At 47.0% G+C, this 27,525-nt stretch overlaps 1 protein-coding gene across 5 annotated transcripts in view; it reads left to right on the forward strand.

Annotated features, from left to right (window-relative positions):
- LOC135908692 (uncharacterized) overlaps positions 1-27,525 on the forward strand; it is a 171,749-nt gene that overhangs the window by 64,057 nt on the left and 80,167 nt on the right. For all 5 annotated transcript variants that reach the window (XM_070534813.1, XM_070534814.1, XM_070534815.1 and 2 more), the window contains 2 exons: positions 9,617-9,673; positions 12,135-12,191. In XM_070534813.1, the coding sequence (XP_070390914.1) occupies positions 9,617-9,673; positions 12,135-12,191 (114 nt within the window). The remainder of the gene's footprint in view (positions 1-9,616; positions 9,674-12,134; positions 12,192-27,525) is intronic.

The following is a 27,525-nucleotide window of genomic DNA, read 5'->3' on the forward strand; positions in this document are numbered from 1 at the left end:
CAGGAAAACGGCACTGGTTACATACACTTTAGGATTATGCCACTACCAACTCAGATTAACTCATTGTACTCTCTCCTGTTAGTGAGTGAGTGAGTGAATGAGTGAGTGAGTGAGTGAGTGAGTGAGTGAGTGAGTGAGTGAGTGAGTGAGTGAGTGAGTGAGTGAGTGAGTGAGTGAGTGAGTGAGTGAGTGAGTGAGTGAGTGAGTGAGTGAGTGAGTGAGTGAGTGAGTGAGTGAGTGAGTGAGTGAGTGTGTGTGTGTGTGTGTGTGTGTGTGTGTGTGTGTGTGTGTGTGAGTGTGTGTCTGTGTGTGTGTGTTTGTGTGTGTGTGTGTTTGTGTGCTTTTGTTTGTGTGTGTGCGCGTGCGTGTTTACATTTGTAGTCGTTACAGGAACGCAGCTCCTTAGCGGTTCACATAAATGCCAAAGCACAAATAGGAGTGCTAGAAAAAGCGTACTTACTGTCACCTTGACCAATAAAGCTAGATACTTTTACCAGAGCGTCACCGTACACCGTGAGCGCTACCGTAAACAGACTGCAACGACTGTCCATGTGCGGTCTTTAGCATTTAGCGGCCTCCGGTGTAAGTTACCAGAACGCCTCACCGTGTACCGCGTTTGTGCAGCAGCATGGCACCATGCAGGCTGCCCGCTTCGGTCCTAATTAGCCCGTGATAATTGCTTTCCTTCTCGACAGCAAGAAATAAGATGCGAAATCGGCCATCGCTTATTATATTTTCACGCCGAGGACAAAGTGCAGGTGCTCTTTTGTCGCGAATAAATTGAAATCGATTGTTTCACTTCACTTTTATTTTCTTCAGGACCCCTCACTGCGGGTACTACATAAGGGGTGGTTTTACAAATCTTGTTTATTCTAATTAGTGGCCACATGAGTTCAATTAATTTGTTTTAGCGCTGCTCCAGATGGCGAGATAAATCCATTAGGTGTGCGATATGGTTCCCCTTGGACTTGCAGTACTTCCATTAGATATCCAGATTTATGCAGAAAACGTTCCATGGATGTACTATGGATAATCGCAAATCCATCCAGAACACGTAAGTGGAACGTTGTAGGGATGTTAGGGCTGGATATACGTAACTTCTGATAGACGTCCACAACGTTCTGTATATTTATTTATTACATCTCATTAACATGCATAACATTTAATGGATATTCATCACATCTACTGCATCTTATATTTACTGCATCTTACAGATGTCCATATTGTCACGTAGTAGTGATGGTGAAGAAGGCAGCAAAGCTGTGAAGGACAAAACTAGCGTTTTATTGGGCGAACCTGTGCGCTCAAAAAGCGGCTGCACTCAAAGAGCAACGATAGCGGGGAACACAGTCGGCGTTCGTCGAAAACCTCATCTGCCAGTCAAGCGCGTCGGTTTTAATACAAGGGTCATCGAAGTTTCCAGATTATTAGCTGGTGCCCGCGTATCTTCTAGAAAGTGCTACACCATTCCCTTCGAGCATAAAATGAGATTTCACAAGCTTCGGTTACAACAGACAACGGGAATAGAACCATCGATAACATTCGAGAAAGTTCCGATACATGCGGGTGCGTCTCAATAACGTTTGTTTGTGCTGAGGGATAACATTTTTTAGACGGTGAAAAGCGGTTTATCGCTTTTCACCGACGATGCATTTATCCAATACGTAAACTATTCGTCGAAATGGATGCTGAAGAGACATCGTCGGCGGCGGATGATCTTCGTCATTTGGACGTACAGCAGCCGTACCTCCATCGGTTGCTGCTTTTAGTTTCCTGGATAGGTGCTTACGGACCGGCCCCGGGCTGGGCCAGTGTATGATCGGCACAGCGGTGACAGGTAGCGTCCTGGCGACAGCGAACGGGACTGCCGTCGAGGGCTCCACTGACATGTGGGGAGGTAGTCGGCGATATCGCGAGGGCGTTCACCTTGCTGCGGGTGCGGAGCGTTCACGGCGAACCCTCGTAGTTCGCTGTACGGGCGCTGGTGGTTTACGTGGCCCGCTTCTCCGCGGTGGCCGCAGAGCGGGTGGTGGTCGGGGCCAGGCCAGACGTCTGTCTTGCTTGTTTTCAACTGATTCAATGATTTCAACGATTTTCAATTGATTCTAACCTGTTACAAGGATGTTCATGGCTTGGAGCCCATACACTGGACGCATATTCCACTTGAGGCCGGATAAGTGCTTTATACGGCGAAATTTAGTGACGATGATACTCTAGACAAATTGCGTCTTATGTTACGTAGAGTTTCACTGTCATTGTTCATTACAAATTAATGTGAGTATCCGAAGACAAGTCACAATTTGTGTGGATTTCTATGTATTTGTATGATGTAACCTGTTCTAACGTTTGTCCATGAATATTATAAGACATACTGTTATGAGAAACCATGTTACGTGACACCCTTTGAAGTTTACACTTTTTCATAGTTAACTGCATTTGCCATTCCTGACACTATTTGGATACCTTATCAAGATCTTATTGCAAAAGTGCCCATTCGCAACTGGGAGAAAGCACCTGTAAATCACACAGTCGTCAAGAAACAACCTGATGGGTGAAATAATGGCATTTGCCAAATAACTGATGTAAATGAGGAACAACACCGGACCGAGAAGAACCCCTTGCGGAACTCGGGAAATAGCGGGACTTAGTGATGAATCCTGATCGTTTACACTGACCAATTGCAATCGATTGGTAGGAAAATTTCCCATCGAAGCAAAAATGTGTGGGTCTAGGTCAAGTCTGCGAAGCTTTAAAAACAGATCAAGGGGAACCAAATCAAATGGGTTGGGTAAATGCAAAAAGATGCAATTGCTGTAGAGTCCTCGATCTAATGCAGCAAAACCATCTTTTGGAAATGCAATAAGCTGTCTCGCAATATATTTCTTTGCAAATCCGTACTGAAAATGAGTAAGGAATGAATTGTACAAACATTTCGTGAGTAGAGCAGGAAAATATGCTCAATCATTCTGCATGAGACACTAATCAAGGGTGTCGGCACATAATTAAGCGGGGCACCGGCGTCACTGAATACAACGCTGGCACAACCTTAGCCACCTTCCAATTCTTAGGCAAGAGATGCGATAACAAGGACTGTAAGATAATACTAGCTAAAATAATAGATAAATGCACTTCCGCATTATTTTAATTTAGTATTACGTATAACCATCGGCGTCTGATGACGACAAAATTTTGAATGTTCGGATTAACGAAAGCGAATCAAGAGAATCGATCACAACAGGGTTCATACAAGCGTGCTTCGAGCCAATAAGCTGCGGAAAAGCATGGAGCCGGCTACTCAACCGACGTTTGTAAGAACTCCATTCAAAAGATTGCATCATTCAGCACGAAAAATTGCGCACCCGTTGAAGTAAAGAAGTGATAGCTATTTATTGTTAACTTCTTCGTTGTGATGCCGATAACACTCCAAAATTTATTCAAATGAAGTAGCAATGATGGGAGGGTCGTATGGTAAAAAAAAAATATGCTTCGCGTCTTTAGCTGCATTATTGTATAACTCTACGGCATGCAGATAAGATGACAAGTTTTCTGGAACGCCTTTATCTTTTCGCCCTGCGATACATTTTCTTCTTTAACAACACTTTTAATGAAACGTAAAACGATGGGATGTCATCCTTACATGGGAACAACCGTCGTGTTATATACTTTTGTAGTAGATTGCTGATTTTAAATTTGAAAAAGGTTCAATTGACTTCTAGAGGACGCTCGCTAAAGTGAGGCGTATAGCTCTCTAAAAATGTTTCCACTTCACTGTTTATCGAAGTAAAACAAACTGGCGTGGTGGAGTAGTCACTGATGCGCGTTGCGCTGTCAAGACCAAGGGCACGTGATCGAATCGCGACTTGCGGCGGCCGCACTTCGATGGAGGCGAAATGCAAAAGCGCCCGTGTACCGTGCATTTGGTGCACCTTAAAGAACGCCAGGCGGTCACAAATTATCCGGAGTCGCCCACTATCGCGTGCCCCGTAAATCCTGCTTTGGGCACGTGAGAATTTTAATCGAAGCAAAATTTGCTTGGTTATCCTCTCGGGTGCACTATTCCTTGCGTGTTCGTGGTTTAACTGCTTAAGAATCTCGAGGTGGTCCACAAGAGTTCGAACACAACAACTGCCGTAGCCACTGCAGATTTGGCATGTTGCTCCTCGTAAATAAAACTTTCGAAAGAGTGAAGCTCATCTACAGAATTTTAGCTGAAACAGTTTCAATGCCTTGTTTGTCAGGACGTATTTTTCGATTAGTTCTTCCATATTCATAGTAAAACAGCGCTGGGACCAGACGAAGACGCACGACGCGTACAAGGGGCGCTACATGTCGTGTCGCCCTTGTTCGTCTGCTTCCGCGTGTTCTCTGGCGCTGTTTTACTTCCTTATTTGTGTGAAAGGAAAGAATAATTCCCAGTAACCGGATGGCGTCAACTTTCTTTTTATCCTCAAGTATTTAAAACGATTCGTTCAAATGTAAAATTGAAAACTTGTAAGACAAAGAGCTCATTCACCCATAAATTAGAATAATATCGCGGATCTCTGAACCCCGCGTTGTATTGAATTAACGTTCAGGTGCGTGACGTTTGCAAAATGTACGTTCACACACAGTCACCAAAATTCACAGCCAATTATGATGTCTCAGAAGAACTAACTGTTGCAATATTTTGTCTTGCATGTTCACCGGAAAACAAAGTGCTAATGAATTTCGCAAGGCCACGTGCAGCAGATGACGACAAGCGCTACTATCAACTGTTTATTGTAATGTCAACAAACTACCGATGCGCATAACTGAGGCGTCTACTGCTCTGCACAAGGCCGAGCTTTCGTTTTTGAGTGACTGCTTCTGACACATGCGATAGTTTGGCTAATGTGGCTTCGCATTTTTGATACAAAAAGTTGTGTCACGCATGCACTCGAAATAGCGTGTAACTCGGAAGTACGATGGCAGGATTAAACCGTTGATAGAACCGTCGTCAATTCCGTGTCCATCACCAATATATTCGCGCTCAGTTTCACAGTCAGTATGGCGTGCCGATTTAATACATTCCATAGAGTCTCCTGCAATATACTAAAGGGAACTCTGGCGCTGCAATCCTTGAGCCACCATGGGAATGATGCGATGTACATGGATTTGTCTGATCTTCGTGCTGGCGGATTCCGGCATTCTCGTGGATTCGTTTATTACGCTTTCTATGCCTTCATTGTCGTAACTTTGAGAGAAATTTATACATTTCTAAGTGCACAAAAGGCGCTGCGAACACACACAATCGCTACTAATTGAAACGGTTCAGCTAGTCGAGGTAGCCAAATCGGAACTCACCCTGCATCTCAGGGCACTGGCTTGCCTACGATAAATTTATGAGGACGTTATATGTCGCTTGTCGATGCGTGCGTCTGTGGCTTACCGGTTTCAGTATCGGACGTCTGTGCTGGATGCTCTGTGGTCGAATCCTGCCATCAGGCAATTTTAATGACGTATATGTAGGCATTTATTACTCATACATTGTGAAAATGACGATTTTACAAAGTCACGAAACCGTTTGAAGCCAGAAGGACGAAGTTTAGGCAAGTCCATGTACTTCCCATAATTCCCTTGCTGGGTCAACCGCTCCCATTGAGGCTTCCGTAGACACTAGAGCCAGAGTTCTTTCTCGTAATAAATGTATGACGCTACCTAGTCCATTATAAGAACTCTACTTGTTCCATTTTAGTAGGATCTACTTGGCGCGTGTCAAGAAAAGAACTGGCGACGCATTCATCATTTGAAAATGATTGTGGACGTGAATGCGGATCGCCACCTTTTTTGTGATGAATCTGTGAATGCGGCTGATATATTTATATGGTATGATCATTGCTAGCATGGCTTCCAACGTGTGAACAATAAAATTCGTAAAATTCCAGAGGCGAGGGGGTAGTTGAGCACACCTTATTTTTAAACTTGACCTAACACATGCCTTTTGAGGGATACATGCACATTTTATTAACAATCATTTAGTCATTAAAACGTAGCCCAGTAGTAGCAGCAAACTTGGAATAGGGGAAACTGACAAGGAAAACGTTGTTTTAGATCGCAGCTACTTTCTTGTTACTTCACTGTTGCCGATTTCACCTGCTTCGGGAGCTTGCCTGCATAAACTTGCACAAACGACGTACCCCATAGTGTATTCATCATCATCATCATCATTAGCCTGGTTACTCCTACTGCAGGGCAAAGGCCTCTCCCATATTTCTCCAACAACCCCGGTCATGTACTAATTCTGGCCATGCCGTCCCTGCAAACTTCTTAATCTCATCCGCCCACCTAACTTTCTGCCGTCCCCTGCTACGCTTCCCTTCCCTTGGAATCCAGTCCGTAACCCTTAATGACCATCGGTTATCTTCCCTCCTCAATACATGTCCTGCCCATGCCCATTTCTTTTTCTTGATTTCAACTAAGATGTCATTAACTCGCGTTTGTTCCCTCACCCAATCTGCTCTTTTCCTATCCCTTAACGTTACACCTATCATTCTTCTTTCCATAGCTCATGCGTCATCCTCAATTTGAGTGCTCAATTTACCGCCATCGGAAGACTTCCGACGGAAAGTTCAGGTTAGGCGATTGGGTAAGAATAGGGACATGCCTATGTCATATATGTTCAGTCGAAGTGCCGTGTTCGAGCACGTACCAAATGGCACGTGGGCAGTGAACTAACTTGTCTACTGGGCCACACAGCAGCCAGCAACAAGTTGCCGATGCGGACACATACGTACCGAGTGGGACATCTTGCCTTGCAAGGAAAGCGCATACCTGGCGGCGCAAGCGAGTAGACAACTTTGGTCAGCGGCTTTGTGAAAGACATTAGATATCGACAAACATACCGCGAACTGGGTGACATTACCCAAAAATCCTAGCCACAACCAAGAATCGGTTTGGTATGACTTAGTCTAGAAGCGAAAATTGCTTTTTTTTATGTCTGACCCAACCATGCACATGGTTTTTGTAAATGTCGTGGTCCGCCCCTGCTTAGATCAGCAAAATGTCGCAACCTTGCTTCAAAACTCGATTTCTGAGCGTTCTCACTTGTTCGTACGAGTTTTAGAAATTGTCCACAAAAAGAGTAATGAATACATCAACGTTTGGCTTGGCGCCTGCGCAATTCTGAAGCCAAATTAGTTCTATAATAAGAGTTTCTATATCTGACACCCACCACAGCAATGGACGTGGGAAGTCACAGAATTAAAATTAAGGGGCTACGTGTAGGTAGGCTGAAGTATTTTTCGTCATGTACAGCACGGAAAATGGTGGACCAGCGCCACTATTTTATTTGGCTACAGTGTGCCGTGTTTCTGGAGTAGTTGGTATACGTTGCTCTTGGTAAATACAGCACAAAACAAGACGACAAATAAGGACAGACGACAGGACAAGTGCCACTACGACTGTTATAGCACGGCAGCTTTCCCCCCTGCGCGCTCAAGTATCTCATGAGATGCCTCAGCAAAGACGACATTGAACAGCTTAAGTAAAAAACAAATAGACTGAGGAAGACAGACACAGGCTTCGCAGCGACATCGTTATGTGTATTTATTTAGTTCCTAGATTAACAGTTCAGCGGTTCATCTGCTATGAACCATCCAGCTGAGAACAGTACTATTCTTGTGCTGTACGTAAGCAGGCATTTACACTTTGCAAACATTGCACTATCGTGTAGTTTACTGCACTGCACAGACGTCGGAACAGCTGTAAATGTTATGATATTGAATTCTGAGAGCCGCTTTTCATTCAATGCAAAAGGTAGTTCAAAACTGACAGCAGTAATTTTGATTTCGCGAGAACGTCCAAAGCTCTTTCCGCTTCATGCCACTCTTCTGTACATATTCACCGTCAGGTTGCGTTGTGATCGTTCATTGCGACGCACGAATAGGGATGTCAGATTTCATGAAATTTTGAGGGGCCTGAAACAACTGTCTGTTTTCCGTGTTTTTTCTTTAGGAAAATACGAAAAATTTAGCACTGACAATTGCGCACAGAGCTATGAAAAACCCGACGCATTCATTCCTCTAACACTGAAAAGAATGTACTAATTGTTTAGGTATTGCATCACGAAAGTCCCAGAAAAGCTTCCGGGTTCCAATTCTAAGCACGATTTCACGTCAATGTATCGATTTCATATCAACGCGTCAAGGCCGGCACTTGTATTAATCTGTGTCCGATTCATATCTGCTTCACGCGTCAACGCTTCGCTCGGCCACTTGTACACTGTAGCTCTGCAGCGCACGAAGCCTTCATGACATTGAGGTTCAAGTGCATGTACACGTGCTTTTGCACGCGATACCCAGCGAGCCTCTTGTGTATGTAGTTTCGTGCGCACATTTCCAAACTCGGACCAGCTTCATTCATATGCCGCAGAAGAAGCGGGAATCTGTAGTACGCCACAGGTGAGGATGCTCAAGGCTTGGTTGAAGCAAAGTCCTTGCCATCACGTGGATGGATTCAGGTGCTTTGCTGATTCTCAAACTCCTTCTTTTGACCTAACTATTAGATACGTCGAAAGGAGTCCCATCGCAGCAGAAGAATTGTGCGGGGAAGGTCTGTTTGTTTTTTCTGTATTTAATTTTATCCTGGTTGAAAAAAAAATCAATGAAAACGGTTATTTTACGAAATCTTCAATGTCTTCAACTGTTTATCTTCAACCCCTTACATTTCTACACATGAGCACATATGCAAGATTAATTTCATTCCTTTAAAGAACCTTGCATACATTGAAAAATTACGTGGTTTAAAGTGTCAAACCCACGACAGGTTCTGAGGCACGTTGTACTGAGGGACTCCGGCAATATGGACCACCTGGGGTTCTTCGTGGTGCAGCTGATTCTAAGTACACGGGTGTTTATGCACTTCGCCCCCATCGAAATGCAGCCGCCGTGGCCGGGATTTGATGCCGAGACCTAGTGCTTCACGCAGCCCAACACCATAACCACTACGCAACAACTTGCGGGTAACCCAAACACGCAGAGTTAAGAACAAAAACGTAAATTGAAACGAAAGGTAAGCAGGTTATCACCACTCATGCAACCTGCGCGACTTGTTTTCATATTTCAAAACATCTAAGCCTCCTATCTACTCGTATTCTCGCCTTTCCAATCAAACCCTTAGAAAGGTTTCCGCACATATAACAAAAAATCGTATGCCCATGTACGGCATTGTTCATGCGTGTACGGCACACGCGAGCATCACCGATTGTTCTGGAGCCTTCGATGACTCACGAATAAAATCCCAGTCGCTGGACCGGCAGATCCGGGGCGCGATCGGAGATGGTTGCTCCGAGCACGCGTTCGGTTTCACCGCGCGCGATTGGAGCAGGCCGCGCCGATTTTGTCAGCGGCGCGAAGCCGGTGCGGCGTGCGCTAATTGCGCGAGGTGAAGCCGAACGCGTGCTCCGAACAACCACTTCCGATCGACGATCCTCGATTGTGTTCCCCACTAGTGTTGTGCTTTCAGTGTAGTCTGTGTTTCTTGCGGGTACAGGTTCCCCCAATAAAAGCATACTTTGCTCAATCGTAGTTCTGCTGCTGTGTTCTTCAGTGTCACTACTACGTTACAATATAGCGAAAAATTGTGTTTCCCAACATTGCAGGTGTCCCAGGAGCTACGCCACGCTCCATGCCAACACCCTCTGCGGCCCCCATCCCTCGTGAGTTTTTCTTGGGCAATTTATCCGAAAGAAAAATTTCACCGTACTCAAACCGCATGCGTAGCAGCCCAGCCGGTGCCGTGACCGTATTCCTCACCGTTTTCCCGCTGTGCCTGGCTTCCAGGCCACGTTGATTACCTCCACTTCATTACTTACAATAGAATGCCAAGGACAACTTCACTGAGGAGTTTTTCACTTAACTTTAGGGGAAGTTGAAGAGTACGCTTGCTCAACCCTTTTTATATTGCATAATCCTTTTAATTCTCCTTCCTGCCTATTGAGCTCGAAGGATAAGCGGACTTTTCATGGTACAAATACCACACCACCAAGAATGAAGAGTATAGGCTAGTTTATAAGGCGTCAAGATCGGTGCAGCAGCGCAAGAAAGAAAAGAATCACAAGGGACCGAGTACGGCAATTTACCGACGCATGTACAATAAGCGAAACAGCGCATGACACATACAGAGGCTTACGTCTCCCTTATTTGTCCGTAATTTCTGTGCAGCATCGTCAATTAACACAATTATGCGACAATGTTAACGTGCGCAGCAAAATAATATATTGAAAATAACCGCTGTAGTTCTACGTCTTAGCTTGCCTCGGTAAGCTTAATTTGTGGGGTACATTTCCATCGCAGTTTGCACCCGTTTCCTGCTTTATACAGTCCCTGATGCCACGAATGTGACTAGCCTCGTACAAGCGGTGACCTTTCTCAGGAGCAGACACGATAGAACACATTTTCCGGTACGCCAGGCCTTAAAAACCGCTGTGCGAAATCACTGGAAGCGCCGTGTGCGCCTTCGCCCCGTCGTCTGCGTCACGTGACAGTGCTCTGACAGCTGCCGTACGCGGCGCTGTTCGCCAGCGCGCCGGTGGCGCCGTGCGACGGCCACCCGGTGCCGCCTACACTAGGCCCCACAGCAGCCAGCAGCAAGTTGCCTGTGTGGACACATACGTACCCAGTGGCAAACTATGCCTGCTTGGAAAGCGCGTACCTGGCGGCACAAGCAAGTAGAGAACCTTTGTCACCGGCTATGTGAAAAATATTAGATATAGGCAAACATTCCGCAAACTGGGTGACATTTCCCAAGAATGCTAACCACAATGAAGGATCGGTTTCGCATGAGTAACTGTAGACGCAAACATTGCTTTTTCTTTCAGGTCTGACCGTACCGTGCACATGTTTTTTTTTTTATGTAGTGGTCCATCCATGCTTAGGTCAGCAATATGTCGTAACCTTGCTTCAAAATTCAATTTCTGAGCATTGTTGCTTGTTCAGACGAGTTTCAGATGTTGTCTTCAAGAAGAGTGGTGAATGCAGGAAAGTTTGCTTGGTGTCTGCGCAATTACGAAGGCAATTTAGTTCTAAAATAAGAGTGTCTATATCTGACACTCGCCACAACAACGGACATGGAAAGTCACACAACTTCTAAATATTAGGGGCTACGTGGAGGCAGGCTGAAGTATCTTTCGTCATGTTCATTGCACCACAAAAAACGTGGGACCTGCCCCACTATTTTATTTGGCTTCAGTGTGGCTTCTTCCCGGAATAGTTAGTATAGGTTGCTCTTGGTAAATATAGCTCAAAAGACGACAGATAAAGTTAGGCAACCGGACAACTGCTACTAACGACGTTAGAGCAACGCAACTTTCCCCAAGCTATATTAGTAAATGTACTAATACCTGCGCGCTCAAGTATCGCATGAGATGCCTCAGCAAAAACGACATTGAACATCTGAAGTGAAAAACAAATAGACTAAGGAAGACAGACACAGGCTACGCAGCGACTTCCTTTTGTGTATTTTTTTAGTTCCTAGATTAACAGTTCAGCGGTTCATTTGCTATGAACAATCCAGCTCAGAACAACGCTATTCTTGTGCCGTAGCTAAGCACACATTTAGAGTTTGCAAACATTCAACATCGTGTATTTGCAGCACTGTAAAGACATCGTAACAGCCACAGATGTCATACTATTGATTTTTCAGAACAGCTTTTCATTCAAGGGAAAAACCGTTCAAAACTGACTAAATTGCTTTCGATTTCGTGAGTACGTCGAAGACTGTGTGCGCTTCATGCCACTCAGCTGTACCTATTCATTGTGAGCTTGCCTTGTTGTCGTTCGTGGGGAGGGATGCTTCCAATAAAGCCCGTGACCAAACCGACATATCCAAACATAATGCATTCCTTGAATGAACCGCGCGAATCCAAACATACAAAATTAAGAAGAAAGTATAAGTTAAACGAAAATTAGGCAGGTTATCAGCCCTGATGCAACCTGCGCGACTTAGCTATATTGAAAACATGTAACCTTTCTGTCTACTCCATTTGTCGCCTTTCGAATAAGCTCCTTTGAAATGTTTGCGCACAAATGACCAAAAATCATGTTTCCATGTACGTCATTAACATTTTTCGACCTATACGAAAATATATAACGTAACAGTGTGTGTTTGGAACATTGCAGGTGACCCAGGAGCTATGTCAAGTTCCGTGGCAACGCCTTCTGCGGCCTCCATCCCTCGTGAGTTTTCCTTGGGCAATTTGTCCAACGCACCAATTTCGCCACATTCTGACTGCATGCATAGCAGCCCAGTCAGTGCCGTGACCGTGTTCCTCGCTGTTTTCCCGCTGTTCCTGGCTTCAAGGCAACATTGATGATATGCCGAAGAAAACTTTACTAAGGTGTTTTTCAGTGAGTTTTTATTTATTTATTTATTCAGTTACCTCACAGGCTCCCGAAGGAGCATTGCGTGAGGGGAGGATACAGAGAATTAGCAAAAAGAAAGAAGTACAAAGAAATTACACATTGTTAGCGAGTAAACATGAAAGAACAAATATCTAACAATTTAGATAACGTGATAAATGAAACAACACGACAGTGTGAAGGAGCAAAAAAGGAGTACAATGAAATTATACAAATTCTTGCTGGGGAAGCTGAAAAAACAAATCTCTGACAATATTAACGCAATACAAAACAAAACGAACAAACAAACAAAACTATACAACTTCACTAAAAGTAATCACTTAGGTGCGCAGTAAGGTTAGTTGTAATGAATTATAGAAATTATATGCATAAGCGTGCTTTGAAGGATACAGGGTCGAGAATGTCAACTATGTCGTTTGGTAGGTTATTCCAATGCTGAATGACGCGTGGTAACGCGGAAGAATTGAAAGCATTGGTTCGGCCAAAGATACGCTGGAAACTGAGATGATTTTGCAGACGCCGAGATGTACGAGATGGGCGAGCGAGCGGCAGGGTGGACGGGCGCCTGCTATGGACTATTTTGTGAAATAGACAAAGCAGTGCTATGGTTCTTCGTGAATCAAAATATGAGAGGGATAAAGATGACTTAATGCTAGTCACGCTAGAGTCGCGGTGATAATCTGTGACAATGAAGAGGGCGGCGTGGTTTCGGACTAACTCGAGAGTCGCGATCAGGTAAGTTTGATGAGATGACCAGATAGGGGCTGCGAATTCCAGTTGTGGCCTTACGAAAGTCTGATAGGCGATTTGTCTGGGGAGGGCAGGAGCATCGCGAAGGTTACGTTTACGATAACCGAGCGTACGTGAGGCTTTAGAAGTTATTTTTTCGATGTGCGCCGAAGATGACAGATTGTATGTAAGCAGGGGCCCTATAACGTGAAACTACTCTAATATGTTTTTATTCCAATCTCCTGACGTCTAATTTGCGTAACCGCCGACGCAAGCATCTGCGGTGACCCGCAGGGTTGTCTGAAGAGACCAATCAAATCCTCTCCGCATTTATAGGAGGTCACATTTGTTTGCTTTAAAAACGAATAGCATTGCCCACACTGAGCGGCTTGTCTTATCTAATTGGCTGACTAGAGGCGAGGGGGACGCTCAAGTGGAAAGAGATACGACGGGGCCGAGCCAGTGCACTGAAAATTGATAACCGGACGAAGAGGGTGGTGCTGGCGTCTGCGACTGGTCCGCTATCCCTTCTTAGCTAGCGGTGGCTGGTCGAAAATCGCGGCGGCATGCAACGGAAGGTTAAGAATGCTGATATAATGGATCCTCAGCAAAGGAGAGCTGGCAGAGCGAGACCGCAAACACGCCGATAGTACTCGAAAACGTTAAACGGCCACGCAAAATGTTTTATTGTACGCAAATAAACCCATGCTATCCGGCAGGTGTGAGTAGTCAGTGCCTGAGCGATTGGTGGCAGCCATCTTTTATTCCTTTCGGAACGGGTTAGCCTGCGGCTATTCAGAAAAACATTCAGTTTTGTTCGGCATATTAATGCATCTTTAACGCGCACGCGTCACGGTGACGTGGTGAGATTTTGCGGCTTTGTGACTTCGCGTGACAGGCAGGTGAAGTGAATGTAGCCCTAAGACTTTTGACCAATAGCCGAGGACTAATGGCGAAAAGGCGTCCCATAAGAAATAACTACTTTCCTTCGGTCGGTCCAATCATGCATAATCTGTGTGCACATGTCATATCAGATGGGGAGCTATCGCGGTTTTCGTGTCGCCGCATGACCGACAGGCGAAGAGGGGGTGGTTCAAAAAAATGTTGTGCTAATTGCGGAGCGCTGATTGCAGAATTGGAATAGAAAAGTTTGGAATAACTTTACGTTATAGCGCCCCAGGATGCCGAGATACTTGTATGAGTTGGTGTGTGTGACGGGGTTCTTATCCAGTGAGTAATCGAAAGCGGAAAATGTCTTTTTGCGGGTGAATGTTATTAGTTTGCATTTATGAGTGTTTAGGGTAATTTACCAAGAATATCACCAGTTAGTGATACTGCCAAGATCTCGTTGAACAGCGACGTGATCGGAACGTGAGCAGATTCGACGATAGATCGCACAATAGTCTGCGAATAAGCGAATGGATGACGTTATTTCGGATGGCAGGTCGTTAATATAGATCGGGGAAAGTCTAAGAGTACGCTTGCTTAACCCGCTTCCTATTGCATGATTTTTTTATTCTCAACTGGCTGCCTATCGACCTCGTAGGATACGCGAATTTTTCATTGTGCACATGTCACACGTCTGTTGCTATTGTTACCCGCCGTGGGTGCTTAGTGGCTATGGGATTGGGCTGCTAAGCACGAGGTCGTGGGACCCAATCCCGGGCGCGGCGGCAGTATTTCGCTGGGAGCGAAATGCGGAGACAACTGTGTGCTTTGGTTTAGGTGCACGTTAAAGTAACCCTGGTGGTGCAAATTATTCTTGAGTCCCCCACAACGGCTTGCCTCATAATCAAAATCGCTGGTTTGGCATGTAAAACACCATAATTTTATTCATTTTAATTTTTCTCACCTCAGTTTCCCTGCAAGCCGTTAAATACTATTGCTACCGGCATTAGAACGACAGAAAGCTGAGCTAGTTCGTGAGGATTCATTATGCAAAAAGGTGAGGTGTGCAGACAGGACACAACAGAAGTGGACAACACGAACGCCGACTATCAACTGAAGGGAGCACTGCGACGAAAAGAAGGAAGAAGACACAAAACTCATCTGCGCAAGCTCTGGAACGGTATCACCACGTGTCAGTCGGGTACATGTGCCGGTGTACGTGAGAGATAGCTGTTAAGGCACTGTGAACCTTCCTTTCCTTTTCTTATTATGTATGTTTTTCTTTCTGTGATATCTTTTTTCTGCAAGAGCAGCAATTTACACTGCGTGTTTTTGATTTTTTCTTGCACATGTGTTATGTTGAAAGGCACTGCGGCTCACTTTTCACTTTTCGCTTTAAGCTTTTTAGGTGGGCAGAGCCTATTGAAATTCTAATTCACAGCTTTTTGATGCCATCCCCACATTCTTCAGGGATAAATAAAGGTTCTTTAGATCTATTGAATCATATATTCATGAATATTTTCAAGATTTCTAAAAATTACCTTCCGATATCTTACAATGACTCAGCATACAGTATTATAGCTTCTACTTGAAGACTACGTATACAAATTAGTGCTTATTTCTTTATATGTAAAACATGTGGGGATGCGTGACTCTCACGCCTCCCCTGATATCTTGTTTCCCCGCATAGCTCCTGCCTTCTGCAATGTGGCTTCGCCGCATGGCCTGGCGCCCGCGGCGGTCGGAGTGGTTGAGGCGCAGTGCGAGAGATGGCGCGAGTGTTGCACTGCTAGCGCCGCCTCACGGCAGGCTTACTTGGGGGTGCGGGGAAGATAAGGGGCTCTCTTGGGCGGCGGTCCGGCGAGCGCGGCGGACGTCCCGCGCGTGCGCCCATCCATGCTTCTGCGAGACCGTCTCGCGTGGCCGCCTTCGAACGCGCCACCGTTCGATTGACCGTACGCGCGAACGACCAGGCGTTGGGATCCAGCATGGAGCGAACATATTCGCTCGCTATCCGGTCGCGGTGAGTCAGACTTCTAGATTTGTCGCGCGCCCATCGGCATGTTTTGTGGATAGCAACTCGGCCAGCAGGCATTGATCTATGAAAGGTGCAATAAATGCCCTTGTGATTGTTTGCACTACTGTGTTGTCGTTCCTTTGACCCAAGAGCATGGGTGTGAGAACCCCACATTTATATAGTTATTCCGCGTCCGTGAGCGTGAGTGATAGTAACAGTATAAAAGAGTTGGTGGTTCCATTACACTGCATCACATGTGTTTAACCTGAGTTAGTTTATGCACAAGTTGGTGCTGCTGTTTGACGAAATTATGGTTCAAGAGCTTCACAAAATTTGATAGTCGTACTGTAGTTAGACGCGTCCTTTCAAACGAAAAAATACAAGAAACATCGCATTACCACTCGAAGCAAATATACACAAAAGCAATCGCACTAGTGACGCGTGTGCAACATGCTGGGTAAAAAAAGCTTCGGCTTTGGAGATGGAGTCCGAAGCCATGCTGCCTTTTCTAAAATATCATCAATGCAGTCTCTAACCATGGTTGTGTGTGTACCCCGCAGAAAGAAATTCATAACAAGCTCAAGAATGGTGCCCTTACGTCACTCACATAATCCGAATGGGGGTGCTGGGAGCCAACACGTGTCGCCGAGAGATACTCCTGCGCAATTCGCGCGACAACGCATGCAGCCAGAACAATCCTGTTGTGGCGCCCAAATTGCTTTTCACGCCCATTTGGTGAAGATGCGGCACGCGACGAAACGCTCCTTCCTGTAAACAATCAAGGACGGCAATAGAAAGTGACACAGACTAACAGCATAAGCATAGCGTTTACTCTAATACCTGTTTACCCTGTACTTGATAGCTGGCACCTCCAACTACACGTCAAGGCAATGGGAAGACGTGCTAGCCAGCATGCTGGCTAGCTATTAGTTTTGCACGTTGGCCTTCAGACGCCTCCGTTTGCGGGACGAAAGTAGCTAGCGCACCCAACCGTACCTGAGCATGCCGGTGACGGTTAGGCTGTTAGGCAATTACGCCGGAAGTTCCTTACTTGTGCAGCTCGGCGTCCAACTGGACTCCGAAGTCCACTACGACGTAATATGCCGCCTCCAGCACCGCGAAATTGAGGCAGACACTTGAATTCTGTGCGCGCCGCGTGAGGCACTCGTCGTTGCCCTTGGCAACAACTTCCGGCACCTCGCGGCTGCACACTTCAGGATCAGTGCTCGCCACGCACGGCCCACACGTGCACCTGCGTCGAAGCCCGTGTCGCACATTTAGTAAAAGCAGCTCAACAACACCCAAGCAGCCGGAAACGAACTACTGACAAGCTCTGAAAGTAACATCGGCAGCTTGAACACACTCAAGCCCTCAAGTCAGAAACATTACGAATGGCAACTCAGATATAGTGCAGGAAGCACAATGTAGTACGAATTTACGTACTCAAGCATCTCATCTCTCCGGGCTGGAGAAGGCGGGCGGTCCAGGTTAGGGGCATCATTCATGACGGCGGTTCCAGCGGTACAAGGACATGGTGTATGGCGTTAACGATCGATGGCCCGGGCTAGCCTCTCCAAACGTGCACGCACTGACTTCACCAGAAGCAGGCAGAGGACAACGCATGTGTTCTCGCGCAAAGCGTTCGAGTTGGTGCAAACACGGGCAAAATACAAACGCAACAGTTAATCATTTTTAGCGCAAAGAAACGCACGGCACGAGAGAAGGCACACAGGAGACACAGCGCTACTAACTGATGCTTTATTGCACGTGGTCGCAGCATATATAGCACCGTACAATAAAAGACGGAAGGGGCGTTTCCTTGCGCTAAAAATTATTAACATGCAATATTAACTAGCCCACCAGCTTGTTTTGTTAAACGCGACAGCTCATGGGCTCGTTCCCGACACGTTTGCGGAAGTGCATCGCGCAACATAAACGCCAGAAAAAATAAGGCGTGGTCCATGACGTATGCGTGCCGTTCTCCTCGGGTTTGGCGGAACGCAGGGAAGGCATTTTGCTTGTTGAGGCTAGACAGGACAAGTGGTAAGAGTGTCAATATAGACAGTGAAACTCACCTCCCGAAAAAATGGGTCCCCGCCACTTCAAATATTTTTCTCTCTGCTAATAGGGAACCAGCCTGAAAAATTCTTGCGGTAGAACGCTCCCTATAGGACAGGTAGTAACTCCCAGACTAACCAAATTTTGCAGTGTCGCCTGGTGAGGGGCTATTTAAATATATGCATGACGATTGCTTCGTCGTGTGTTTAGAAGATTTCGTATTGCAGTGCATTTTATAGTCTCTTCTTTTTTTTGGTGCCGAAGTTGGAATACTCGCATTGGAAATTTCAGCAGCTTTTGCGCCATAGTTGTACTTGTTACAGAAAAAAAGTAACCGATCACAATTACGATTACGCCTTTAGAAAACGTAATTGCTTACACTTTCTAAAGACTGTCCCACGAAATTTCTTGAGAAATTACTAAGACGTAATCAAGAAATTTTGCGTTTTTCTTTCTTACCTACTTCGAATAACATTGTACAACCACGGTCAATATAACGAGCTGGCCTGACTCTTCCAGTGCATCCTCTACAGCCCTTCACGCGTTGTTAGCCTTCGCTAAGGATTGAGTTTCAAAATTTTATTCGGTAATCTTCCCTCGTTTCCATGTGAAGATATCTGTCATCGACACTAGAAAGTCGCTCAACATGTGCACTGCTGAGAAGTGCGGCAGTGTGAAGTACGAACGCCTTGCTCCCACGACAGTAATTGGGAAGATGCTCCGATGGAAGGCGAAGAAAAAAGCGCTTCCAATACGACTGAAATAAATAACAACTGAAAAATCGTTCATAGGTAATTCGCTCAGATGAGCATTCTAAGTGGCAATCGATAACCAGTCGTGGAAGTGTCGTTTCAATTTGTCGGCCAAAATATGGTTGACATCCTCCCGGCGCCCTTCACTGGTTGGTAAATTACACTAAAACGACTAATTGTAACGACCTGCAGTTGCCTGGAAATGTACCTTGAAAAGTTGCCCGAATCTGTAATGTCCTTTATCTAAAGCTGCATAGTGTTTCGCCTTAAAAACGGTGTTCGTGGATTAGAATCCCCGAAATGGGTGTATATGAGTCGCCATATATCAAACAAAGAGAAACACTTGCGGCCAAGGACTTCTGTCTGTATTGGAGAAGACTGCACTAGGTAAAAGAAAAAAAAATAATTGAGCAGCAGCTTTTACCACCTATGAAGGCCACCTAAAAGCTCTTCCAAGAGTCTGGGAGAGAGAAAAATATATTTATTTTAAGATAAAAGCTCAGAAATCGAACTTCGAAGTTAGGTAAGAAAATACGCAAAGCTACCATGTTCATGTCTAGCTCCAGGACGCCGATTAGGGTAAGGAAATAACCTCTATACAATAAAGTTTTCATCCTGCTGTTAACAAATTTAACATAGGTTTTCGTACCTTGGGCACTAGCTTCAGCCAAGTTTATATACTCACAGCTGCCTCACGTGTTACAGCTGCTTTTGTTAAAGAACATAGCTGGTTACATGTAACTGGTTACGGAAGAAAGTAATAGAAGTAGAGTGAGCGTTCCGGAGTTAAAATAGTAATGGCTAAATTAAAAACAAACGTGTTTGATTGCACCTAAATAATTACATGCCATTCTTTACGTAGAAGTCTATTTTTCATCTAGTATATTTTATTATTTTTATTTATCTAGTAACTATGCACAAGAGCTATCATATTTCAATAGTAACTAAGACACCGAAGAGTTGAATTCTCGGGTTTTCCGTGTCGAAAGTCCAATTTGTTTAGGAGGCACGCCATAGTGGTGGACTGCGGATTAATATCTATCACCAGGGTACACTTAACGTGCCCCCAATGCACGGGACACGGGTATTTTTGCCATTTCGCCCCCATCGATATGCGCCCGCCATGGCCCAGATTTGATCCCGCGACCTCGTGCTTTGCTGCGCAACAGCTTTGCCGTTAAGCCACCACGACGGGTAAGACACCGAAGGGCTGCTCGCGCCGCTGCCGCTGTACAGCCCCGGTATCGAGGCGCATGTGCAAGCCGCGCATTCTGAAAAACCGTCGGAATCCGGTCGCCTCCTCGCTGGGTTTGTGGGCGTATTAGCTAGTGCTCCATCTTGTTCCGCACTGTGTAACACGATAAATCGCCCTAGCACTTCTCTCGATCTGCTCTGCCGGAGCCAGGACAGCGTTCTGACTTCCACAGCTGCCGCCAGAGTTGTGCGCACTCACATTAGCGTTCCTACTGAGACGTTGTACATACACTGGTTCGGGCGAAAAAAGTAACAGTAAACATCAAGCCAAATCTAGTGTTGCCAAAAGCCAAATATTCTTCCAATTCTCCATCAGCTTCATCTCGTGCACCAAAGAGGTGCGACGCCTACAACGCCGTTGCGAATTTTCTTGCTCGACAGCGTGCCCTATTAAAGAACAAACGGAAGACACTTTGTCAAGACTAAAGCGAGAAACGGCGGAAGCCTGACATCATTGCCCAAGGCGATTTGTTGCGTCGGAAACGCCACGGAGGCACACAGCTCGTACACTGTTATGTGAATGTTTGTTTGTTTATTGAATGCCTGTAACGTCGTTCTGGACGAAGTGTCTGTTAAAGTAGTTTGTGGTCGCCTGGAACTGCTGCAGCGTCGTTTGTGGATCAGGAGGAGACGCGTCTTCCATGGCGGTGTCGGGGTGTAGTTGGCCATCCTCATCATCCACTTCGCTCGATTGACGTGTACTTGCTCGGCTTGCCACGACAAGATGGCGGTCACGGCGCTTCCGAGCTTCATTGGGCTTGCTACCCGGAGATGCAGCGAGTCGCTTCAAACGCATTGCCTCTCTTGCGTGTCGCGTCCCTGAACTCTGTGGTATCGGACGCCTCGCCGCCCTGATGCATGCGACGTATACGCTCAGCCTTTCTTGAGCGCCGCTTGCGTTAAGCGGCTGCCGCGCGTCGCGTGTTGCGAGACACTGGTTTGGTGAGACGAGGCATCCTTCCCACAGCATACCGCAAGGTTAACTGCCACCACCGCCGCCGCCACACCCAAGCAGACGGTCGCCACGCGACAGTGACCTCAGGTCACACCACCTCAAGCGCCTGACGACACTGATGTCAGGGCGCACCGTCGAACACACGACGGCCACGCGTGTCGATGTGAAGAGTCATCCCGTGCGGTGCCGAACCACCCCGACACCCGCTCTTGACGACAGTGACGTCACGCATGCGAGCCACTGAAGAGGCGCACATCTGCGCCTAGCGACAGTGACGTCACGATACAGAGAAGACCAATCAGGAGGCCGCTAAGCTGTGACAGTTTCTGCTAACGGCAGATGACCTTGACAATGAGCCATTAAAGGCTTCCGCCTTAAAAAATTATGAGCCATTCCACTCTGTGAAGGTGGATCACCAACGAAGCTGTTTAGCACACGAGACAGAGGTGACATGGAATCTTGAACAAAGGTACGAACATATTTATTGTCCTGGTCGGTGGTCATCGTCAGAATAGGTGCGCACACTCGTTCTCGTATCACTTCTCTTATTAAATGCGTCCGTCACGTAAGACAATAACAAATGGCTCACAACCCCTTACGGTTCACACCGCCGAAAGAAATTCTACGCTGGAATGATGAGCGGCAACGGAGCCAGCTGTGGAAGACGACGACGTTGCTCGAGCCAGTGATAATGATGATAGATAGGGATGATGATGATTGTTTCGTCTTGCCAATCAATGGCTCATACCCCATTAAAGGGCCCCTCACCAGGTCTGGCCATTTTGAGTTGACATGCGCAGAGCCTACATAGCGCAATAACTATCGTGTCTGCAAAAAATTAAATCGGTACGCGCCGCGGAAAGATCTGAAATTTCAATCCAAACACCGTTTCCCTCTGCACTCGCGGCTGCCGCGCTCCAAGCCGGACAGTAACGTAATCGTGCCCCTGCGCCTCCGTAGTCGTGTCCGCAGTGTGACGTAGCTCATGGTGACACGCGACTTCGTGAGTTATTCAAGACACCTGTTATCTGCGCGATCTGTTGCTTGAATTGAGCATTTGAAGTTTAGAGAAATAATAAAGCACACAAACGGAATGCCTGCATGTTTTTTGTTTTACTTCGCACCGAAGCAAGAGAGATGTACTTCCGCTTCGTCTGCTTGTTCCCCCTTGTGGTGCGGTCACGCGCGCAGGACCCGAAACTATGCCATTTTCTACCGTGTTCCAGCGCATGATCACGCGCTGCGATCCGCTTATTCTGCCTCAGTATTTGTGTAGCACTGAATCATACCGCTAGTCTTGTTTCCTTGTGCACAACCCGCAAAATCATGTGCTGTGCGAACGAGACAGCAGCTCGCGCGCGACGCCATCGGCGAAAGTGCGTAGCGCCGAAAAAAAAAGCGAGGAGCAAAAAAAATGAATGCGGGGCCTGTGAAGTATGCGTCACGCGATCTTCGAGGTCTGGTATGGGAGAACGCAGGGAAGGAATTTCGCTTTCGTAGGCAAGACGGCGCGATGGGAGAGTGTTTCTTGCTTGGCAGTGGAGCCCACGTGCTGAGATCATCGGTTCGCGGCACTGAAATATTCCATTTTCGGGTATTAAAGGGAGGCTGAAAGCTTTTCCAGAAAAAGTGAGTGAGAAGCACCACATCGTGGTTTTCAACCCACTGAATCGAATATCGCATGGAAATTGAGCGAAAGAAAGCGCAAACATATTTTATTTCGACGAAAAATGCAGCAGCAGACACGCCCAGCTCGCGCGCCTCGTTTCCGCCTGTGATTGGTCGGGCGCCTCGTGACGTCAACAATGGTGTTCCTCCAGACCGACTGCTGCCACTACACACGAAGCACGATGCAAGGTAGTTTGGTGCTGCTTTACTGAGACGGTCATGGAAAATTTCGAGAGCTTGCATTTTTCTGAGGAGTTCGGCGTTAAGTCCAAACTCCAGGAGAGCGATATTGCGCGCGGCGGTGACGGGCGCCAGCTTCGAGTGACAAAACGGGCCATCACTTGAACAGATCGCTCGGTGTTGTCGCTCGATCGCTCGTTTCTAGAAATCTAGAACTCGTCGTTCGTCGTACGAAAGTGCTATGAGGGACTAGCCAAAAATGCGAAGCCGGAACTGGATGTACACAACTCAAATACTACTGTTTGTCGCACGGAACGAGCAATCTATTGAATTTTACACGTGCAAGAATAAGAACCTGGTGCAATACCTTCAGAAATATATTATGCTGCTTTTTACGTAAAATACATCAACTTAAATTGATAAAGCATGCGTCACGCTAGTTTCGGCGCGTATTTTGCTGCCCTCATACCGGGAAGTCGTCGCTCAAAGCCGTCGCTGGCATGGAGTTCGGCTTGCAGGCGGCCAGCGAGTGAGTGAGTGAAGTAACTTTATTTCGGTCCAGAGAACACGCAGGGGAGACCCCGCGCCACCCGGCTAGTCCCACGTAGGGACCGCCAAGCCGAGCTTGAAGGCCCGATCGCGGGCACTCTGGACGGTGTAGGGGTTGAGGACGGACTTCGGGTTGAAAACAAACTTGGGAGGGTTTACTTTACATTATATACAGAGAGGTGAGAGTCAAGTAACAGTTGTACAGTCAATACGGGCCGGCAGCAACTCGGACGCTGCGGCCCGCGGCAAGAAGTTCGAGAGAGGTTAATCAGGGAATGCTCGGGTCTCTCTGGAATGCTTCTTTTAAACCCTTCGAGAACTGGAAGTCGCGTCATGTTCGGCCAATGGGAGAGTCCGCTCAGATGACGCCATTTTCGGCTAATGGTTGGCGCCCGTGTCGCGGTGTCACACCCGGCGGCTCTCTGCGGTCTTGCCTTGCAGACTTGCAATGCGCTCTTCAAAGGCGGAGAAGGGGGACGTTTGGGCTCCATTGTCCGAGGGCCCACCTGCTCCCGGTGGTACGGCCCCGCTGTGGTGGCAAATGCCTTCTTCAAAGGGGAAGAAGGGGCACGCTTGGGCCTTCCCGGTACATCACAGCCATCCGGTTGTCACGGCGCATTACCGCCGTCTTGGTTTGGCACCCACTTTACTTCCAATAGTGCTGGGCTATCCCCTCGCTTTCTGGAAGAGTCAAGCAGTGAATAGCTACCGGCGGCGTACGAACTTGTTTGCACGTGAACTTGTGGCCTTCAACTTGTTTGCTCGAGCGCTCCTCTGGAATGTGCTTTCCGCGTTTCTGCGCTTCTCAATTAGTTGTGCTGCGATTCGATGTGGTCAGGGGAACTCGAAGTAGGCGCAGGAAACAGCTCCATATCTAACAGCTCGTCCTCACCCCGGTTGTTCTGAATGGCCGGTGAACTCAATTCGCTGGCCATGAGGAACGCTGAAAGAACCTGCAGGGTATTGGTGTCGAGCCTCGTTTGACGAACTTCGGGATCCTGGGCCCTGGAGAACATACGTCAAACAAACTAAACAACACAGCGCTGCACCACGTGTAAGCGCAGGCTCTTCACCCCTGACTCGCCAGGCTATTACTGAGTCAAAATCAACCCTGATCTTTTATTTCCCCAATTTTGACAAAACAGTTCCAACCACCCTTCCAAACAGCTATCCATTTCTCCTCGAATGCCGACAAGACCAGAGTGCTATTGTTGTTGCAAAACAAAGTGTCGCTGACGTTGCAAACAACAAATGAAAACAGCCGAACATAATTTAAGCGGCCTAACTACACGAATAGCATGTTTCCAATCTATCGCAGTGGCGTACTTATCGCACGTATTGGTGCCACTGAACAATCTGGTCAACCTCACAAATACGTAATCACAGGCGCACTAGCCTTGTGGTCACCAAACAGAACGCGTACTTGCGTTGTAGGCAAACTTTTCATTTACGCTTACTCACGTTTCTTCCCTGAAAGTCCTACAGGACACGTGACTTTTACAATTAAAATTGCGGGACTTACACACTCCGCAGAACCTTTAAAATAATGCGTCTTTTAATAACTCGTTCCACGCATACTTATCAGAGAAGCCAGAATACGGCTGCCCTCAACACACGCGAGCAACCCAGTCATAAATCTGCTTCCTTCCGTCCACACAGAACACGCGCTAAAGGAACTAAGGACACTTCTCAATGCAATTGATGCGCTGACTGAAAACCTATGCGCTTAACCTTAGAAAATTCAAAAACACTTAAAAAGAAAGAAGGTTAAATAACACGCACGCGCATTACGATAGGCCTCTCAACGATAACCTTGACCTTCAGGTTACTCACACACAAAAAAAGAAAGCCTATTTACTTATTAACCAACACTCGCGAGACTACATGTTTACACAAACCTCATCTTTCAAATCTAGAGCTTCTCAAACGAAAACACAAACAAAGCTCCAACTTTACACATTGAAAGAAATCCTAGTCTCAAATCGCTAAAACTTTCCGATGCTCAAAATAAAAAACAAAACACTTCATTTCTACGGAAGGGCTCTTGGCCTCTCTTTCCAAACGCTTATGTCTGACTCACTTTTGAATCGTACCCGAGGTGGTCGCGGTCTGAAAGCTACTCTGGCTATCCAGGAACAACAAAAGGGCTGACTCACTATCAGCTCCCCCAAGACGTTACGGTCTCCTGCCAATTTGCTTCCTAGCGCTCCGCTTTCCTCACAAATTCGATTGACCGCGTCGCTACTCCCCACCTGGTCTCGTCCTGCCACCTTGCGCTTCTTCGTACTGCACGCTCAGCTTTGAAAAGAACTACGGAACGACGAGGAGTTTAACTGCCCCGTGCCCTTTGTCCGCGCCTGTGCAGAACATGCTTCGCGGTCCCCCTTTGACCGGTGGCTCGAACGTTTTGGATGCGTCAACATCGTCCGTGACGACCGCACCTTTTTCCTCGCGCCCTGCCCATTTGGGTTTCTCGCCATCATTGGCGGCGCTACATTAGTGACCGACTTTCGGTCTTTACCGCGCTTCTTTTTACGGCGCTTTCTCTTTGCACTCGCTTTCATGTCGCCTTCTCGTGCCTCGTGCTGGCCGGTACACATTTCGTCGGCCCGGATCGGTCTCTTACCCGCACAGTCTGATTGATTCTCATTTAAATCAACACTCTCTCTGCCTCGACTGGCGGACAGCCCAACCGACTCTGGAACAATGCAGCAGGCTTTACTCGAGTTATGCAACTCGCACTCTTGCGAACTGCCCTCTACTACATTGCCCAGCTCACGCTGTGCATCGGCACACAGCCCGTCGGTATCGATCGCTGTCTCACGCGCACTGTCCGAATGATTAACAACGGAATCATCCCTACCTAGGCTATCTAGACTGGCAGAGAGCCGCACCAATCCCTGAAGAATGCAGTTGTTCTCTCGTGGACTACGGAGCTCGCCATCCCGAGAACTACTCTCAACTGCATCGTCCAGTTCGCACTTCACTTCTGCACGCACATCTGGCTCTACATGGGTGCTCGAATCTGTCGGGTCAGCAGTACGCTTTTCTTCGCTAACAACCTCGCTAACATTACCAACGACGCACACGCGCGGTAACTGTGCCAATTTGTTCGCAGCTGGCCTAGCTGTCTTTACAGTCATTTGTTGGCACAGCACCTCTTCGCTCTCCTTGCGGCCTTTAACGGCCTCTGTTGCCACTAAGGCATCGTTATCAGCTAGCCTTTTCCCTTCAATTATGAATCTGCAGCCAATCTCACAGGCACTACTCTTCTTGTCGGGTTTTGGCGAAAATCCGCTCGATGCTGCCTCATTCTTTCGCTCTGTACTACCTACAGAATTCTCAGACAGCCGCTGTCTCTGTGCCATTAACTGATCACAATACTGTATCGCTTTGATCAGTGCTGCCTTCTCTCTCTGATACTTTTGCTCACGCTCACGCTTACGTTCCTGATACTCACGTTCGCGTTCATTCTCACGTTCGTGACGCTCACACCTAAGAGTAAGTTCTTGAAGCTCATGCTTCCATTCATTCTCGCGTTCTTCACGCTTACGCTCACTCTAACGTTCACGGCGCTCACGCATACGTTCACGACGCTCACGCTCCCGTGGCTCCTGTATCACCTCCCAAGCAAGCTCAATGCTTTTGTCATCATTGCCACTATCGTTAATCGCCTTTATGATAGCTGGCGTCTTCATCCTTTCGTCAGCCCCAACTCCCAAATCGTCGCACACTAACAACAAGTCTAACCTCGTCAACCTTCTAAGATCCATGGCAACAGCCCCTACAAGTGGTTAGAACTGTTTTCCTTAATTTGTGCAAACACACAATGCAACAAACTCCCGATTCCCAGAACTATCAAAATGAACACACAACATTTGAGTCTGGCGAATCAAAAGGAAAAAAAACCACGCGCTCACTTACGGTTGCAGCATCCTGCCATCCGGTTCATTTGTCCGCTGTTCCCGGTTCCTCCGGACTCCCTGGGTCGAAGGCTCGCTCTTCTTCGCTACTCCCAGTTTCTTCGGACCTCTTTCGACGAAGGCTCTCTCTACGCTCTTCCCGGTTCCTTAGGATCTCTCTCGGCGAAGGTTGATCCGT

Source organism: Dermacentor albipictus, chromosome 3 (genome assembly GCF_038994185.2).
Source record: "Dermacentor albipictus isolate Rhodes 1998 colony chromosome 3, USDA_Dalb.pri_finalv2, whole genome shotgun sequence".
Classification (NCBI taxonomy): Eukaryota; Metazoa; Arthropoda; class Arachnida; order Ixodida; family Ixodidae; genus Dermacentor; species Dermacentor albipictus.